General features: G+C 47.6%; 3 protein-coding genes and 1 non-coding gene across 5 annotated transcripts; 2 read left to right on the top strand and 2 right to left on the bottom strand.

Moving 5' to 3' along the window:
- Positions 1-911: 911 nt before the first annotated feature.
- LOC133770814 (small Cajal body-specific RNA 13) lies at positions 912-1,184 on the top strand. The gene has a single exon (XR_009867497.1). It is a non-coding gene; the product is annotated as a small Cajal body-specific RNA 13 (non-coding RNA).
- A 2,050-nt stretch (positions 1,185-3,234) lies between these two features.
- On the bottom strand, positions 3,235-4,537 carry RPL36AL (ribosomal protein L36a like). The gene is made up of 2 exons (XM_062205186.1): positions 4,435-4,537; positions 3,235-3,686 (listed from the first exon to the last, which is right to left on the bottom strand). The coding sequence occupies exon 2, from the start codon at positions 3,657-3,659 to the stop codon at positions 3,339-3,341; it is 321 nt and encodes a 106-aa protein (XP_062061170.1). The 5' UTR covers positions 3,660-3,686; positions 4,435-4,537; the 3' UTR covers positions 3,235-3,338.
- Positions 4,538-4,625: 88 nt separating this feature from the next.
- On the top strand, positions 4,626-7,168 carry MGAT2 (alpha-1,6-mannosyl-glycoprotein 2-beta-N-acetylglucosaminyltransferase). The gene has a single exon (XM_062205185.1). It carries the CDS (start codon positions 5,119-5,121, stop codon positions 6,460-6,462), a length of 1,344 nt encoding a protein of 447 aa, XP_062061169.1. The 5' UTR covers positions 4,626-5,118; the 3' UTR covers positions 6,463-7,168.
- A 2,799-nt stretch (positions 7,169-9,967) lies between these two features.
- Positions 9,968-17,042, bottom strand: DNAAF2 (dynein axonemal assembly factor 2). Of its 2 annotated transcripts, XM_062205180.1 has the most exons (3): positions 15,277-17,042; positions 11,899-12,042; positions 9,968-10,581 (listed from the first exon to the last, which is right to left on the bottom strand). In XM_062205180.1, exons 1-3 carry the CDS (start codon positions 17,023-17,025, stop codon positions 10,078-10,080), a joined length of 2,397 nt encoding a protein of 798 aa, XP_062061164.1. In that variant the 5' UTR covers positions 17,026-17,042; the 3' UTR covers positions 9,968-10,077. The 2 variants fall into 2 exon arrangements, with proteins under 2 accessions (XP_062061164.1, XP_062061165.1); XM_062205181.1 differs by lacking the exon at positions 11,899-12,042.

The raw sequence follows: 17,042 nt of genomic DNA, 5'->3' as shown, positions 1-17,042 counted from the left end.
TTTTACCCGCTACAGCACAGTTGCAGCCCCAAATAAATTAAAAATTACCTTCAGGGGGCTGGCATTGTGGTGCAGCAAGTTGAGCCACTGCCTGTGATGGCAGTACCCCATATGAGCACCTATTCGAGGCCCAGCTGCTCTACTTCTGATCCAGCTGCCTGCCAATGTGACCGGGAAAGCAACAGAAGATGGCCCAAGTGGTTGGGTTCCTGCTACCCTCATGGGAGACCTGGTTGGACCTCTAGGCTCCTGGCTTCAGCCTGGCCCAGCCCTGGTCATTGCAGGCATTTGGGGAGTGAATCAGAGGATGAAAGATATCTCTGTCTCCCTCTCTAACTCTTCCTTTCAAATAAATAATCTTGGTTTTTAAAGATTGATTTATTTGAAAGGCAGCATTATAAAGAGAGGAAGAAGGCTTCCGTCCACTGGTTCACTCCTGCAACGGCTGGAACTGGGCTGATTCGAAGCCAGGAGCCAGAAGCTTCTTCCTGGTCTGCCACACGGGTGTAGGGCCCAAGGACTTGGGACATCTTCTACTGCTTTCCAGGCCACAGCAGAGAGCTGGATCAGAAGTGGTGCAGCCAGGTCTGGAACCAGCACCCTTATGGGATGCCGGCACTGCAGGTGGCAGCTTTACCGCTACACCACAGCACCAGCCCCTTTCAAATAAGTAATTTTTTCAAAAAATTAACCTTCAGGCTACATGGATAAGTTGTATATGAAACATAAATTAATTTTGTGTTTTGACTTGGGTTCCATCCCTGAGATAACTTGTTAAATGCAGATATTCCAAAATCTGAAAAAGTCCAAAATAAAATACTAGTCCCAAGCACTTGGGATAAGAAGAGCTCAACCTGTATTGTTAAGCATTCCTTATTTTATCATATTCCTTTCTTTAAAAAATTATTTGACACCTGCAGCCTGGCGCCACGTAGGGTTGGAGGTCCCCAACACTCACCAGACTTGCAGACACAGCATACTCCAGAGGAAGCTGAGGCATGGCTGCCCCAGAGCCAGGGGCTCCATGTGCAGTTTTCCTCTGATAGCTCCTGGCTGCTGTTGCCACAGGGATGATGGCTATGCCTTGTCATTATTGATCCACCAACAGGAAGAGAAGCTTTGCAGTCAAGATACTGTTTGGCAGACAGAGTGGTTTCTGTTGGACACTAAGTACTGCTATAAATGAAAAAAATAAAAAAAAAATTATTTGAAAGGCAGAGTTAGAGGAAGAAATGGAGAGATCTTCCATCCTCTGGCTCACTCCCTAAATGGCTGCAATGGCTGGACCTGGGTCAGGCCAAAGCGAGGAGGCAGGAGCTTCTTCCAGGTCTCCCATGTACGTGGTAGAGGCCTAAGCACTTCAGCCATTTTTTGATGCTTTCTTAGGCACATAAGCAGGGAGTTTTATCAAAAGTGAAGCAGCCTACTTACTGTCAGCTCCCTGATAATGTGTCTGGGAAAGCAGTGGAAGGTGGCCCAAGTACTCATGGGAGACCTGAAGCTCCTGGCTCCTGGCTTTGGACCAACCCGGCTCTGGCCATTGTGGCCATTTGGGGAGTGAATCAGGGTATGGAAGCTATGTCTCTTCCTCTCTCTGCAGACTCTTTCAAATAAATAAATCAATCTTAAAAAAAAAAGTCAGTGCTTCCTGTTCATTCTCTTCATTACCACTGCTCTACTTCAAATCAGACTTTCTACTAGACTACTCAGCATCAGCTTGTTTTGGGGAACAAAGGAAAGACTCAGTTTCTGGAGAAAAGCCTCCTTGGTGTTGGTATGTCATTGCTGTTTTGTGCTTGGAGGTAGGTTCTCCAAGAAAACTCTTTCAGAATAACCACATCTATTGTCCTAAAAATGTTTGAGAATGTTTCTTGTCTTCTCAAAATTCAAATATTTGTGAATAAATTGTTTTAAATGTTAGAACAGTTATGCTTTCCAAAAGTTTTGGGTGTGTGGCCTAGCGGTCATGATGGCTGCATTCTGCATCGGAGTGTCTGCGTTCGATTCCTGGATTCCTGGCTCCAGCTTCGTGCCAGTTAAGACCCTGGGAGGCAATGGTAATGACTCAAGTATGCACAGTCAACCAGGTTCTGGAAATATAAAATGGAAAATTCCAAAATTCAAACTTTACATTGCATGCTGTTCTGATAGCATGATGAAATCTGCCATTTGGGGCTGGCACATCATAAAATTGCCAGCATCACTACTATTGCACTTTAGTGTTTTTTTTTTTTTTTAGCATTTTATTTGAAAGGCAGTTACAGAGTGACTTCCCCTACATAGGTTAAGCCTCTGGGATCCCACATGGGTGCCAGTTTGAGTCCCAGATGCTCCTCTTTCAATCCACTGATGGCCTGGGAAAGCCGTGGGAGACCCAGAAAAAGACCCTGGCTCCTGGCTTTCAGTCAGCTCATTTCAGCTCAGCTCTGGCCATTGTGACCATCTGGGGAGCAAACTAGTGGATGGAAGACCTCTGTCTTTCCCTGTCTGTAACTCTGCCTCTCAAATAAATCTTTTAAAAAATCTTGCCATTCTGCTGAGAATGTAAAACCATTGGTCACCTTATAGACATGCTACCGGATCAACTATCACATTATCAGTGTGGTGTGTCACCCTTGCACCAGGGGCCACTGCTGTGGAGTAGCTAGTAAAGCTGCCAGTGCAGCACCAGCATCCCATATGGACACTGGTTTGAGTCCCAGCTGCTCCACTTCTGATCCAACTCTGCTATGGCCTGGGAAAGCAGTAGATGGCCCAAGTCCTTGAGTCTCTGCACCCGCATGGGAGACCTGGAAGAAGCTCCTGCATCCCAATCTGACCATTTGGGGAGTGAACCAGCAGGTGGAGAACCTCTCTCTAACTCTGCCTTTCAAATAAATAAATCTTAAGTGATGCTGGCAATTTTATAATAGCACATTGTTATTACTGTTCTTACTCTTACAAATTAAACTTATAGTTATACATAGAGGAAAAAACAGTATATATAGATACCATCTACAGGAAGTCTTTTTTAACATCTCCAGTTTATAAGGAGAGATTACTATGTATTTGAAACTAGCAGGAAGGCAATGTTCAAAATGCCAGGTTTTTCCCCTATTTTCTATAATGAGGTTATAAGGTTTGAGGATTCCTGTAAATACAAACTTTCAATTCTTAGGAAAACGAATTCATTGTTATCAATTAACACTAAACACGTGAGTCCATATACTAGCCAAAAAATACAAAAGACTTAGGTATGAATATCACTGTATTTATTTTCCTACAGGTTAATTTTTATAAAGCCTCAACATATTTGCCCCAAAATTAAGAGCCAACAAAAGAAAAGAAAATCCCCAAGTTTAGAACTGGATCACTTGGCCCTTTCTCTTCTTATCTCCACCCAGTTCAAAATGCTTGCATCTCTTAATGGCCAGCATCCTCTTGGATCTGCAGTTGGGCTCAACACATTCAAGCCGTAGCACAATCTTCTTCGTGGTTTTAGCTTTCTTCCGGAAAATTGGCTTTGTCTGCCCACCATAGCCACTTTGCTTCCGATCATAGCGCCTCTTCCCCTGGGCATACAGGGAATCCTTGCCCTTCTTATACTGGGTCACTTTGTGAGGCTGATGCTTGCCACACTTCTTACAGAAAGTCCTTCGGGTTTTAGGTACGTTGACCATTTTTTTCTTTTTTCAGTACGATGAAAACTGTAGTCACAGATGTAAAACAAAGTAGCAGGCATTAGACATTTTTCGAAGTCAAAGTGCTATACAAAATAAGCTATTTATAGGAATGCAGCACTACCTAAGTGATTTAGAACCGCACCAGGCCCTCATGCGCCGCACCGTCACGTGCACACCTCTATGGAAGGCTTTTAAGCGACTGCGGCATTTACAGAACAAGACTCGCTAAAAAGGCAAGCGCAGGAGGCCCAATACGGTCACTTCTCTACACAAAGTGGCTTCCCTTGACGCTTAAGTTTCCTTAACTGTGGCCCAAAAAGAAAAAGCGTGGCGGTGGTGCGATCTAACCTTCCACAGAGGGAGATGCTGAGACGTGAAGTTTCTTCGTTACTTCCTGCCCCACACCCACCTGCTCCATTTTCTAGCTCCCGGCTATAGCTACTCAGCACGCGACGTAGCAGGCTACGGCTACGACCCGCGCCCCGTTCCTTCTCCGAGAAGCGCACCAGTCTGGCTTCACACTTCCTCCCCGAAGCCCGGGCCCCGTCAGCAGCCCCGAAAGCTGACGTGTCCTTCACAAGCCGGCGTGCCTTGCGGCCCGGGAGCCGCCATGCCGGAGCGCCTTTCCCAGACGGCCACGGCGGCTCTTGACATCGACTAACCCAAGGCAGCAGGTGTTGCCCTCCCTTTTGCACGACGCCCTTATCCACCCCCCGGATTCTGAGCGACGGCGGCTCTCGTTCAAACGGCTACAGCCTGGTTCTCAGCTTACCGGGAAACCCAGCGACCGCACTCCTCGCCTCGCGCCGCTCGCCCCTCACAGGAAAGGGAGGGAGGAGGCGGAAGTAGGAACTGATTCTGAGCGACAGTGCCGCGAGCCAATAGGCAGCCGGCCACGGCGGCCGGGCGCCTCGGGACGCGTCTGGGAAGCGCCAACCAGCGGCCTAAGGGGGCGGGCCGGAGGGGTGTGGGCCCGAGGGCCGCGGCGTTCCGCGGGCAAGTCGCGGATTGTCAGAACGGTCGTCGCCGAACTGGGGCGAGGTTGCGTCGCTCGGTGCTGCCGGTCCGGGGCTCGCCTAAGAATGAGAGCGCAAAGGACGCAGGGCCGCTGGAGGCGCAGGTAACGGAGCTGGGGCGCGGTGGGTCTGCTTCCGGGACCCGTGGTGCTGAATGGAGGGGACTGAGGCGACGCCAAGCCGCGGCTCCTAGCCGCGGGGCCGCCGCTTGAGCTGCAGCTGCCAGGCGAGGATGTGTGGAGCCCGAGCGGCGTGAGGCAGCTGAGAGCCTTCGGGTCCCAGGACCCCTGGGGCCCGATATGAGTTAGCGCGGGCCGCCGCGGGGGCCAGTTCCTGCCGCTGCAGGCCAGAGCGACGGCCGCCGCCCGCCCGCCCCCTCCGTGCAGAAGCCGCTAGCTCCTTTCCGCGCCCGCCTGCCCTCTCTCCCGGTCCTGAAGACCATGAGGTTCCGCATCTACAAGCGGAAGGTGCTAATCTTGACGCTCGTGGTGGCCGCCTGCGGCTTCGTCCTTTGGAGCAGCAATGGGCGACAAAGGAAGAACGAGGCCCTTGCCCCGCCGCTGCTGGACGCCGAGCCTGCGCGGGCTGCGGGCGGCCGTGGCGGGGACCATCCCGCCGTGTCCGTGGGCATCCGCAGGGTCTCCAACGAGTCGGCGGCTCCGCTGGTGCCGGCGGCCGCGCAGCCCGAGGCGGACAACCAGACGCTGCGCTACCGGTCCCTGGTGTACCAGCTGAACTTTGATCAGACGCTGAGGAATGTCGATAAGGCTGGCTCCTGGGCCCCCCGGGAGCTGGTGCTGGTGGTCCAGGTGCATAACCGACCCGAATACCTCAGACTGCTGCTGGACTCACTTCGCAAAGCCCAGGGCATTGAAGATGTCCTGGTCATCTTCAGCCACGACTTCTGGTCCCCAGAGATCAATCAGCTAATCGCCGGAGTGGATTTCTGTCCGGTTCTGCAGGTGTTCTTTCCTTTCAGCATTCAGTTGTACCCCAACGAGTTTCCGGGCAGTGACCCCAGAGACTGCCCCAGAGACTTGCAGAAGAACGCAGCTTTGAAGTTGGGGTGCATTAATGCTGAGTACCCTGACTCATTTGGTCATTATAGAGAGGCCAAGTTCTCCCAGACCAAGCATCACTGGTGGTGGAAGCTGCATTTTGTGTGGGAAAGGGTCAAAGTTCTACAGGATTATGCTGGCCTTATCCTTTTCCTAGAAGAGGATCACTACTTAGCCCCAGATTTTTATCATGTCTTCAAAAAGATGTGGAAGCTGAAACAGCAGGAGTGTCCTGAGTGTGATGTTCTCTCCCTGGGGACCTATACCGCCAGCCGGAGTTTCCACGGCATTGCTCACAAGGTAGATGTGAAAACTTGGAAATCCACAGAGCACAATATGGGTCTAGCCTTAACCCGCAATGCATACCAGAAGCTGATCGAGTGCACAGACACTTTCTGTACCTACGATGATTATAACTGGGACTGGACCCTTCAATATTTGACTGTATCTTGTCTTCCAAAACTCTGGAGAGTGCTGGTTCCTCAGGTTCCCAGGGTTTTTCACGCTGGAGACTGTGGTATGCATCACAAGAAAACCTGTAGGCCATCCACCCAGAGTGCCCAGATTGAGTCACTCTTAAATAGTAACAAACAGTACATGTTTCCAGAAACTCTAATTATCAGTGAGAAGTCTCCTGCAGTATCCATTGCCTCACCTAGAAAAAATGGAGGGTGGGGAGATATTAGGGACCACGAACTCTGTAAAAGTTATAGAAGACTGCAGTGAAAAAAAATCACAATTATAATGGCAAAAGTGACAGTCTTCTATTTTTGATATTTGTCCAAACAGTATATACAGTTGAATAAAAGGGTTTAGGAACTGGTTTCTGCTTTAATACAAAAAAAGAATTCTTGTAAAAGGTGTCCAAATATATAGTATTCTTTTTGTTGTGTCTGATTAAGATTTAAAACAAGTTTTCACTTTGGGAGTTGGGTTTTAAAGCTCAAATCTGTATTGCTAAAGATTATGATTATTGTTGATACGAGGGGAAATTTTATTTAAATTGCATCTATTAATCTTTTTATCTGAAACTTTGTACACTTTTCCACTTTGAAAACTTATTTTACGTACAGCAAAATTTATTTAAAACTCATAGCAGTAAAAAGTATTATAATTAAATCATTAGAGTATTAATGGAACAAGCCGTTTCACTCTTGACACAGTTATTAGGAAAGGGATTGCTTCACTGGTTCATAATTCAGAAGTTTATTTTTTTTAAACACCTTGGCAGAAAGTCATTTGCAGTATTATGGATTCATCTATTGTGTTAAGATTTGCCTGTGCTTTGGAACCTTCACAGAACACACTTTGTTTGGAATGTATTTGAGTGATAAGAAAGTTTAAACATTGTTTTCACCTCAATATAGAAATACAATGGTCTTTTTTTTTTCATTAGTGCTACCAAAATAAAGTACTCATTTTTGCATAAAAAGGTCCCTAATCATTTTGCAGAATAAGTTGTTCACTCTTTATACAGAAATTTAGCAAAGACATTCTAGAAATACTGAAAGTTAAAATTACATTTAATATTTGCTAACTGTACCTGGTAGAAATGAGTTAGAAATAAAACTCGGCTTATGACAGTACATTCCCTTCAGAAGAAACTGGCTTTCAAATTAGCCAGGCATAGATAATGAACAATCAGAAGCTGCTGTGTAAGGGAAATACAGCCTAAATTGTTTCTGAAGGCCAGAAATGATACCAACTTCAGTGGTGCCAAATGAAACTTGTTCTAGTTCCAGATTTAACTTTAAACATACTTTTTAAAAGGACAGATACAATAAATAATAGGAAATAGGTTTAACATTTAACCAAAGATTACTCAAACTAATTTCCATAAAGGTATTACTATGTCATTTTAACCTAAGAAAACTTAAATGGTCTCAAAATGACTGCATAAATTTCAAATTCATAGTGTTTGAAAACTGCGTATGTTCATGTAAGGCAAGGTAAATAATTCTCTTCATGAGCTACATTCTACCTTCAAAGTCTGTCTGATGGTCGATTTGCCTGGGGATTGTAAATGTACGTCAGGATGAATCACCAGGCTTTCTACCAGTTTTAGTACTTTGACCTAATGTCAACAGTTCAAAGGACTAAGCTAAAGCCAGAGTCTGTATTAGCTGAGTTTAGAACAGAAATACATCAGCTCAGGGCCCTGGGGGTACTGATTCATCCACAAGTATTTCCTTTTCTACATTTTCTTTAATGCTGTCCTAAAAACTTGTGAGAAAGTGTTAGAATTTTCTCTTCTTCTTTTTTTTTTTTTTAAAAGATTTATTTATTTGAAAGAGTTACACAGAGAGAAGAGGCAGAGAGAGAGAGAGAGAGGTCTTCCATCCACTGGTTCACTCCCCAATTGGCTGCAATGGCCGCAGCTGCACTGATCCAAAGCCTTCCAGGTCTCCCACATGGGTGCAGGGGCCCAAGAACTTGGGCCATCTTCCACTGCTTTCCCAGGCCATAGCAGAGAGCTGGATCAGAAGTGGAGCAGCCATGTCTTGAACCGGCGCCCATGTGGGATGCCGGCACTTCAGGCTAGGGCATTAACTTGCTGTGCCACAGTGCCAGCCCCAAGATTTTCTCTTTTTATTTTTTAAATTAATTTATTTATTTATGACAGGCAGAGAAAGGTCTTCCTTTGCCGTTGGTTCACCCTCCAATGGCCGCCGCGGCCGGTGCGCTGTGGCTGGCGCACCACGCTGTTCCGAAGGCAGGAGCCAGGTGCTTCTCCTGGTCTCCCATGGGGTGCAGGGCCCAAGCACTTGGGCCATCCTCCACTGCACTCCCGGGCCATAGCAGAGAGCTGGCCTGGAAGAGGGGCAGCCGGGACAGAATCCGGCGCCCCGACCAGGACTAGAACCTGGTGTGCTGGCGCTGCAAGGCAGAGGATTAGCCTGTTGAGCCACAGCTGGCCTGATTTTCTCTTTTTAAAAGACATTTGGAAGGCAGAGTTAGAGAGATGGATGGATCCCCTAAATGTCCGCAATGGCTGCAGCTGGGTTGATCTGGAGCCAGCAGCTTCTTCCAGGTCTCCCAAATGAGTGCAGGGTTCCAACCACTTGGCCCATCTTCTGCCTTCCCAGGTACATCAGCAGGGAGTTAAGGGAGCTAGATCGGGAAGTGAAGCAGGTGCCCATATGGGATGCAGTAGAAGATGGCCCAAGTCCTTGGGCCTATGCACCCACTGGGAGACCGGGAAGAAGTTCCTCATTCCTGGCTTCAGATCGGCGTAGCTCCGGCCGTTGCAGCCATCTCTGGAGTGATCCAGCGGATGGAAGACCTCTCTCTCTAACTCATCTTCTACTGCTTTCCCAGGCCACAACAGAGAGCTGGATTGGAAGTGGAGCATCTGAGAGTGGGTATATGGGAAAAGTAAAATGTAGCTGAGGCAAAAAACCTGAATTTCATGTAGTTTATCTGCAGTTGTTTACATGGTTCATATTGGTTAGTGAAGTTCTTTCCCCTCCAGAGGGCCAGCATTGGAGCACAGTAAGTTAAGGCCGCTGCTTGCTAAGCACACATTCCATGGTAGTGCCGGCTCCAGTACAGGCAGCTCTGCCTTCCACCCAGCTTCCTACCACCCGTGTGGGAGATCAGGATGGAGTCTTAGCTCCTGGCTTTGGCCAGCCCCATCTCAGACCTGGTTGTTGGGACCACTGTGAACAGAAGGTTTCTTTCTCTGTTGATCATTTAAGTTAAGAAAAAAGCTGCTTTAGTTGAAGCATAAATAGTGAGACTTAAAAACAATTAGTTTCTACCCCCTCACAAGGATACTAATATTTCTAGTTATTGCATTCTTGAGAAGTACTTCATGTGACAAGTTAGTATTTTGAAACTTTGAAAAAATAATGGGGCCGGCACTGTGGGTAAAGCTGCCACCTGCAATGCCGGCATTCCCGGCTGCTCCACTTTCGATCCAGCTCTCTGCTACGGCCTGGGAAAGCAGTAGAAGATGGCCCAAGTGCTTGGACCCCTGCACCCGCGTGGGAGATCCAGAAGCAGCTCCTGGCTCCTGGCTTCGGATTGGCAGAGCTCTAACCATTGCAGCCAATTAGGGAGTGAACCAGTGGATGGAAGACCTTTCTCTGCCTGTCCTTCTCTTTGTAACTCTTTAAAATAAATAAATCTTTTAAAAAAAAATACACATTTCCAGACAAATCACAAAATTTATCTCCATAATTAAGGAAACAAACTCTAGAGGCAAAAAGACATATCTCCAATTTCCCCATCAGAGTAAAAGTTTTAATTTTATATTTTGTTGAATATCTTTGGTTTTAATGATTAAAAGATCCCCAGATTTTTTTACTCTTAACATTCAAATCCCAAAATTATATATAATTAGTCCAAGTCATATAGCAAGGAATTCTGAAAACTGAATGCACAGTGAGTCACATGATCTTTAATAACCTGCACACTACCATCCTGCATATTGGTTTCCTTTATGCTGTCAAAATCTGGTATATTGTGAACTGCTGTTGTGGTCAGTAACGAAGATAGATGATCTTCACGGAATTCTTTCTCTTCATTTATTACTGATTCTTTTAAAGTATCTTTTTCTTCAGCTGAGTAAGTAGCACTCATTTCTTTGAAAACTTGAGGTTCCATTTTTGACTCAGGTTTCTGAGATTTTTCAAATAGCATCTGAGAAACATCAAGAGACTCCTGTTCAGTTGCAGTTGAACCACAACTATCTATTTCTAGTGCTTTAGCTGCTATTGATGAGTCCGAATCAGTTGTACAAGTGATAAGATGGTCTATATTTTCCTTTTCAGTTAGATGACTTCCTTCATTGACTTTGTCTTCCTTTCCTTGAAGCTTATCAGAGTTACTACATTCTTGTACCTGTGTCATGAGAGAGAAAGAACAAATTAATTCTTCGCAAGAAGAGAAAATTAAATGTATCCCCTGGAAATAAGGGTTTTTAAAAACCTTTGCAGACCTACACGTACCTTTCCAGGCTTCCCCCTGAAGTCATCCTCCAGATGCTACCCTTTTTACAGAGTTATTTACTTGAAAGTTACAGAGAGAGAGGGAGAGACAAAGCTTCCATCTGCTGGTTTACTCCCAGATGGCCACAATGGTCTTGGCTGAAGCCAGGAACTTCTCGATCTCCCTTGTGGGTAGCAGGGGCTCAAGCACCTGGATCATCTGTGGCTGCTTTCTCAGGCCATCAGCAGAGAGCTGGACTGGAAGTGGAGCAGCCAGGACACAAACTGGCATCCATATAGGAAGACGGCAGGGCAGGCTGTGGCTTTACTCGCCAGCCCTGCCGTTATTTTTTAATAATGCAAACCTGGCATTAGTTTTCTGATTAAATCTTTTCTCTAATTCCTCATCTCCTTCAATATAAATAATCCAAGTTTTTTTTATAAAGGCCTACAAAACTCTTTAACAGACATTCTTTTATAAGGGCATTGTTGAATTTCTTTAATTTCTGTGATTAGAGCCACTGTTCTCCCATTTATGTATCAGTCATTTGTTGTAGTTAGTAAATTATTGTGTCCAGTATTGAAGACAAAATGATCAAACTGGGGCCGGTGCTGTGGTGCAGTGGGTTAAGCCACTGCTTGCAATGCTAGCATCCCATGAGTGCCAGATGGCCCAAGTACTTGGGAAACCCAGATGGAGTTCCAAGCTCCTGGTTTCAGCTTGGCCCAGCCTTTGCCACTGCAGCCATTTGGGGAGTGAATTGGCTGATGGAAGATCAGTCTCTCTCTGTAACTTTGCTTTTCAAATAAATAAATAAAGATTAAGAAAACACCTTCCCCCCACACCCCCCGCCAAAAAAAAAAAAGCAATCCAACCAAACTGAAACTGCCTCATAGGTCAGTCTTGACATAAATGTACCCATGAAGAATGAACGAACTGACATAATTCTCAAGGTTTGAGAATGGCAAAAGATTTAGCATTTACCCCTGGATGAATATTCAAACTTACCAAATGTTAGTTTTTTTGTTCCTCATTGGAAGGTTATTTTTGAATGAAATGAGGTAATGTGGAAATGAGAACATTTAGTAAATACACAGACAAAAGTCTAAATAAACATCACTCTTCCCTGCCATTAAATATCATTTCCTTTAAAGTTATGACATTAAGAAATCAAAATTTGTTTAATGATATCTTTAGTCACTCCTTTATAAAGCCCACTGAAATCCTTACCTTTGCATGAATTTGAATCTTTTTATCATTAACTTGAAGGACTTCAATTAATGGTGGGTTTGGTGGCACTGTCTGTCTCACTGGACAGCTCAGAACCTCTTCAAGAAACTCATCAACATTTTCTTCGTTGACAAACAACCTTTCCTAAAAATAAAAAAAGATACCCTTCCTTAAAAGTTGGACTCAATGCAGTGTGCCTAAAAACAATTCACAAAAACTCTCATAAAGTTATGGGTTATACTTTTTAAAATATTTTAAGTTATTTCCATGTGTTGTTTTGGAGAAAGAAAATTTAGCATCGTACAGAGCAGTAGGGGTTGTACCAAGTGTACCTAAAAAGAAAAACCCTTAGTACTTTTTCTAGGTCTATTACATCTGAGGTATGTTTTTTCTTCCAGAAAATACTACATACAAATGATATTTGTTTTTCCTTTTTTCTCTCTTAATATTTCTTAAGAGTAACATCACTTATAAGGAAATAAATGGAATCCCAACTATAAATGTATTTCAGTTCTAGAGCACTTCCTGAGTCAGCTAAGAAATACACATAACAGGATCTACTCAGATTTTGTGTGACCAGCTTACCTCTTAGTTCTCAGGTAAGGGCCAACTGTAATTTATTTAGAAAAAGTGAAGAACTGAGATAATCCACTGTGACACTAACATATATATATATAAGAATCAGGTAGATGCTGACATGGAAAGATTTCAAAACTGTTAGAAAATGCAAGTATCATTCTTTCACCTGAATCCCAAACACAAAGCATTCTGTTTATATTCATGACAAATGAGTAAGTATATTAGGTGTTAATCATATTTAAAATTACTTAAAATCAGCTCATTATTGCTCCAAATAATCTTCCTTTACACCTTTTATACACAACTATTATAATTACAAAATAAACACAGCTAATTATTTGGTCCAAAGGGGGAAAAAAAACAAAGACAAGTTTCAAGTCTTCTTCTGTTCAACAGTATTTGAACTTGTAAGCACCTACCAACCAAACAAAAGTGAACCTCGCTTTGGATTGGTGCAGCTCCAGCCATTGCAGCCATCCGGGGAGTGACCCAGCAGATGGAAGACCTCTCTCTCTCTCTACCTCTCTCTGTAACTCTGTCTTTCAAATAAATAAAATAAATCTTTTTTTTTTTTTTTAAATGAACCTTTAGAACAGAAAAACACCTCTATAGCTTTTCCACTGTCCATACCTTGGGAAAATATACTTAGCCCTGTCTCACTGCCAGAAGCACACCAACTTATTAACTTTTAGTAAATCGAAATCTGTAATGGAAATGGTTATGGTTAAAAGATCTGTATATAGGCCTGCGCCGCGGCCCAGTAGGCTAATCATCTGCCTTGCGGCGCTGGCGGGTTCTAGTCCCGGTCGGGGCGCTGGATTCTGTCCCGGTTGCCCCTCTTCCAGGCCAGCTCTCTGCTATGGCCCGGGGAGTACAGTGGAGGATGGCCCAAGTGCTTGGGCCCTGCACCCCATGGGTGACCAGGAGAAGCACCTGGCTCCTGGCTTCAGATCAGCGCCATGCGCTGCCCGCGGCAGCCATTGGAAGGTGAACCAACGGCAAAGGAAGACCTTTCTCTCTCTCTCTGTCCATTCTGCCTGTCAAAAAAAAAAAAAAAAAAAGATCTGTATATACTTACCTTGTCATTCTAATAACTGATTTCAGTTTTACAGTAAAATAACACGTGGTCCCTGAGGCTCTGGGAGAATTCCCAGTGAATATTGAAGGCTTAAATAAACATTTAGTATTATTTTTTGTGCATAAAGCAAATTTGACCTTGAATAACTTGGCGGTTATTTTCATGTAATGCACATGATGATATATTCATTATATATACCTCACTATAATGCTTTTTGAAAATTTGCTTTAATATTCACATATGGTCCAGTAACATGGAAAGCAAAAGAATACAACATCATAATTCCACCAACCCTAGCAAATACTATAACTACATAATTATTAATTTCAGACTTCAAAGATAAAAAAGTCCTATTTTGCTCTAGTTTCTTCACCTAAATGTTAGCAGACTAGAAAATCTTATTGAAATAAATTATAAAACAGAAACTGCTTGTCCATAAAGTTTTCTTCCCACACTGAGAGTTACTTTTACACTTATTAAAACAATGACAGGAAAACGACTGCCCTTTCCTAAATTTCCTCCTTCTGATAACAGAAACGCATTCAATTTTGTATTTCATAGTCTCACAAAGTAGCTTACTTAGCCTATTTTACTATTTTTGGAGGGTTTCAAATTAATCACTTTTCAAAGAGACACCCAGCTCATAAAATACAGGTGTAACCAACTAGCAAATTTCTAGAAAAACAACAGGAAAAAGTGAAAGTTTCAGTATAAAGCCATGGTCAAAAATTTTTATTATAGAATGTGTGTAATTAGTGTTGTTTCTGGAACATGACTCTAGAATATGTTAAAAGCAGTTAACAATCTACATGTAACTTCCATACAAAGCTATCAACTGTTCACTTATGATTTTAAACTCTTTAGAACTTCAAATTTTAAGTAGGTTTTTTCAATATTTGCCAATACTTGTGCTGAATCTAAAATTCAAGAACCTCAGGAGCCTAAGAAGTACAGAACTACCAGAGAACACACGACGTCATTCCTTCCCAGTTACTCTGAGTTGCTCTGCTGAGTGAGCCGGGCAGCGCTCGGCCCAGTTCTAAAAGCCTTGCCCGGGAAGAGGGCGGCTGGCGGAGGGGATGTCGAGCTCCACAGTGACCCGACTTCGTTCATTACCGGCCGAGTGTTCGCTGACCAGCAGGGCCCAGAGGATGATCACAACCGACAGACGAAGAAGCAACCCTACCCAAATGGGCGGCGGCAGGGAAGCAACAGCACGCACTCCAGCACGCACTCGGGACGGAGATGGGATTTAGAGTCACAACTTCGTTTTCCCACCTAAAAGCTGTGTGACACTGGCGGAGGTCCGTGATCTCTCTGGACGTCAGCTGCTGTTATTACTGACTTCTAAGTTGGGGAAAAAAAGTGCTTTAAGAACTTCCAAGGTGGTCATAAACGCCTGGGAAAATACGACTAGAGTCACAGCCCTTCTCCCCAGAAGCAGGCACCCTCCGCTGCTGGCCACCCCTGCCCTCCGCTTCGCAGGCCGGGGGCCCAGGAGGGCAGTGGGGACACGTCGAGAACCGGAAATCCATGCGCCACTTCTTAAAAAATGCTGACTGTGCACTATCTTTCAACGTGCATACCAATTTCTAGTATTTACAGAAAAATTAAGGGTGGCTTTAATGTGTTTAGAATACACTGGGAGGGTGCCTAACAGGACACTTGTAAAAAGTGGCATGAAATATTTCAAACCTTAAGACTCCAAAAAGAACCGTTACCTCCAAAGATGCGTCGTTTAAGCCGTAAAACCACTGCTTCCAGTGTCCATAGCTCCCCGGAGATTTGGCCAGCTCTATCACGGCATTGTCTGAGGAAATGCTAACCACGGGCTCTCGGGTGCTCAGCTTGTTCTCCGGCGCGAACCGCAGCAGGAGGGAGTACGCCGAGCCCTGCGCGGAGAAGCACACGCGGTACCGGAGCGGGCTCACAGCCCCGCGAAGGCTGTGCGGCTGGATGCGCGGCACGCCAATCAGCAGGGTCAGGGTCTCCTCATCCTGGTGACACCGCAAGGGGGGACACGCAGGTCCCCTCCTCTCGGGGCAGGGACCACCGCCCATGGCCGGGTCCCCGGGCTCGCGCCGGCGCACGGGAGGCTGCCCGCCGAGGCCCAGCGCTGAGGGACCACAGGGGTCCCCGTCCCCAGGAGGCGGCGGCGCCCCCGCCACCCCGTCACAGTCCCGCTCCTCTCCAGCGCCAGCCGGCGGGGGTGCCGCCTCGGGGGCGCCTGTGGCGGGGACCGTAACGGCCGCGGCTCGGCCGCAACCCGGGGCCCCGTCCCCCGCGAGACCCCCAGCCAGTCCCGCCTCCTCCTCTTCCTCCTCTTCCTCCTCGTCGTCGCGAGCCGAGGCGCGGGTCGCGTCGTCAGTTCCGGCCCGGCCGGGGCTCCCTTCCGGCGCGGCGGTGGCGGCCGGCACCACGGGCAGCGTGACCACCAGCTGCCGCCGCGCCTTGTGGAACTGCGCGTGGCCGCGGCTGTCGTCCACCGGGTACGGGAGCGAGAGCCGCAGCCGGTAGTCAGGCTTCCGCGAGTCCAGGCACAGCAGCTTGCCCGTCACCTCCAGCGCCGCCTGCTCGGCCGAGCGCAACAGCGGCAGCTCGATGGTGACCACCAGCTCGCGCGGCACGGGGCTCGGGGCCGAGTCCCGGGAGCAGCGGTAGTCCTGGAGGTCCACGTGGTGGCGCTGCACCACGCGGTGGCGCGGCTCGGTGGGCGCGGGCGGCGGGGCCGGCTCCGGCGGGGACGGCGCCCGGGGCCGAGGGCCGGCGGGGCTTCCCGAAGCGGCCGGGTAGCTGTAGGGGTAGGGGAAGGCCAGGAGGGGGTCGTCCGGCTCCCCCTCGGGCCGGGCCGGGGCGCCGCCGGGCAGCGGCGTGCGCAGGACGGCGGCCTCCGGGGTCCCCTTGTACTTGACCCTCAGGGTCTTGGCGTTCCTGCGGTCCAGCCTGACGCCGCACTGCTGCTCCACGGCCTGCAGGGCCGTGTCGTCCAGCATGTGGCGGAAGCGCTCGTGGCGCCGCGCCAGCGCCAGCGCGTCGGGGTGGAAGACCACGTCGTAGACGGTGTAGCGGCCGCCGCCGCGCCCCGCGTACTCGCGGGCCGGCGCCAGGCTGTAGGGCAGGACCCAGTGGCTGCCGCGCGCCCCGCGGTCGGAGCCGGGCCGGCAGCTGGGCGCGCCCACCAGCGCGTTGGCGCACACGTTCACGAAGCAGCGCCGCGTCCCGTCCAGGCTGGTGTGCAGCACGTGGCCCGGCTCCGGGTGCACGAACCGCACGTCCACGCCGCGCTCCCGCTCCAGCGCGGTGATCTCCGCCTCGTAGAGCCGCCGGTTCTCCGGGTCGCTGAGCTGCTGGGCGTACTCGGAGAACATGCGCCGGAACTCGGGGTCCTGGAAGGCGGAGGTGAGCCTCTGGACCTCCTCTCCGCTCAGCTCCAAGTCCTCCAGCCGCGCGGAGGCTGCCCCTGTGGCCATGCTGCTGCCCCGCGGCT

The sequence above is a fragment of the Lepus europaeus genome, chromosome 11 (assembly GCF_033115175.1).
Source record: "Lepus europaeus isolate LE1 chromosome 11, mLepTim1.pri, whole genome shotgun sequence".
NCBI lineage: Eukaryota > Metazoa > Chordata > Mammalia > Lagomorpha > Leporidae > Lepus > Lepus europaeus.
Note: the sequence above shows the minus strand (reverse complement) of the source record. Positions and strands in the feature narration are given on the sequence as shown.

Bases quoted from the DNA above. Each gene is read 5' to 3' on its own strand.
- RPL36AL (XM_062205186.1), bottom strand. From the start codon at position 3,659: ATGGTCAACGTACCTAAAACCCGAAGGACTTTCTGTAAGAAGTGTGGC.
- MGAT2 (XM_062205185.1), top strand. From the start codon at position 5,119: ATGAGGTTCCGCATCTACAAGCGGAAGGTGCTAATCTTGACGCTCGTG.
- DNAAF2 (XM_062205180.1), bottom strand. From the start codon at position 17,025: ATGGCCACAGGGGCAGCCTCCGCGCGGCTGGAGGACTTGGAGCTGAGC. The intron at 12,043-15,276 runs GTAACGGTTCTT...TTTTATTTTTAG, and splicing joins TAAACGACGCATCTTTGGAG to GAAAGGTTGTTTGTCAACGA. The intron at 10,582-11,898 runs GTAAGGATTTCA...CTCATGACACAG, and splicing joins AGATTCAAATTCATGCAAAG to GTACAAGAATGTAGTAACTC.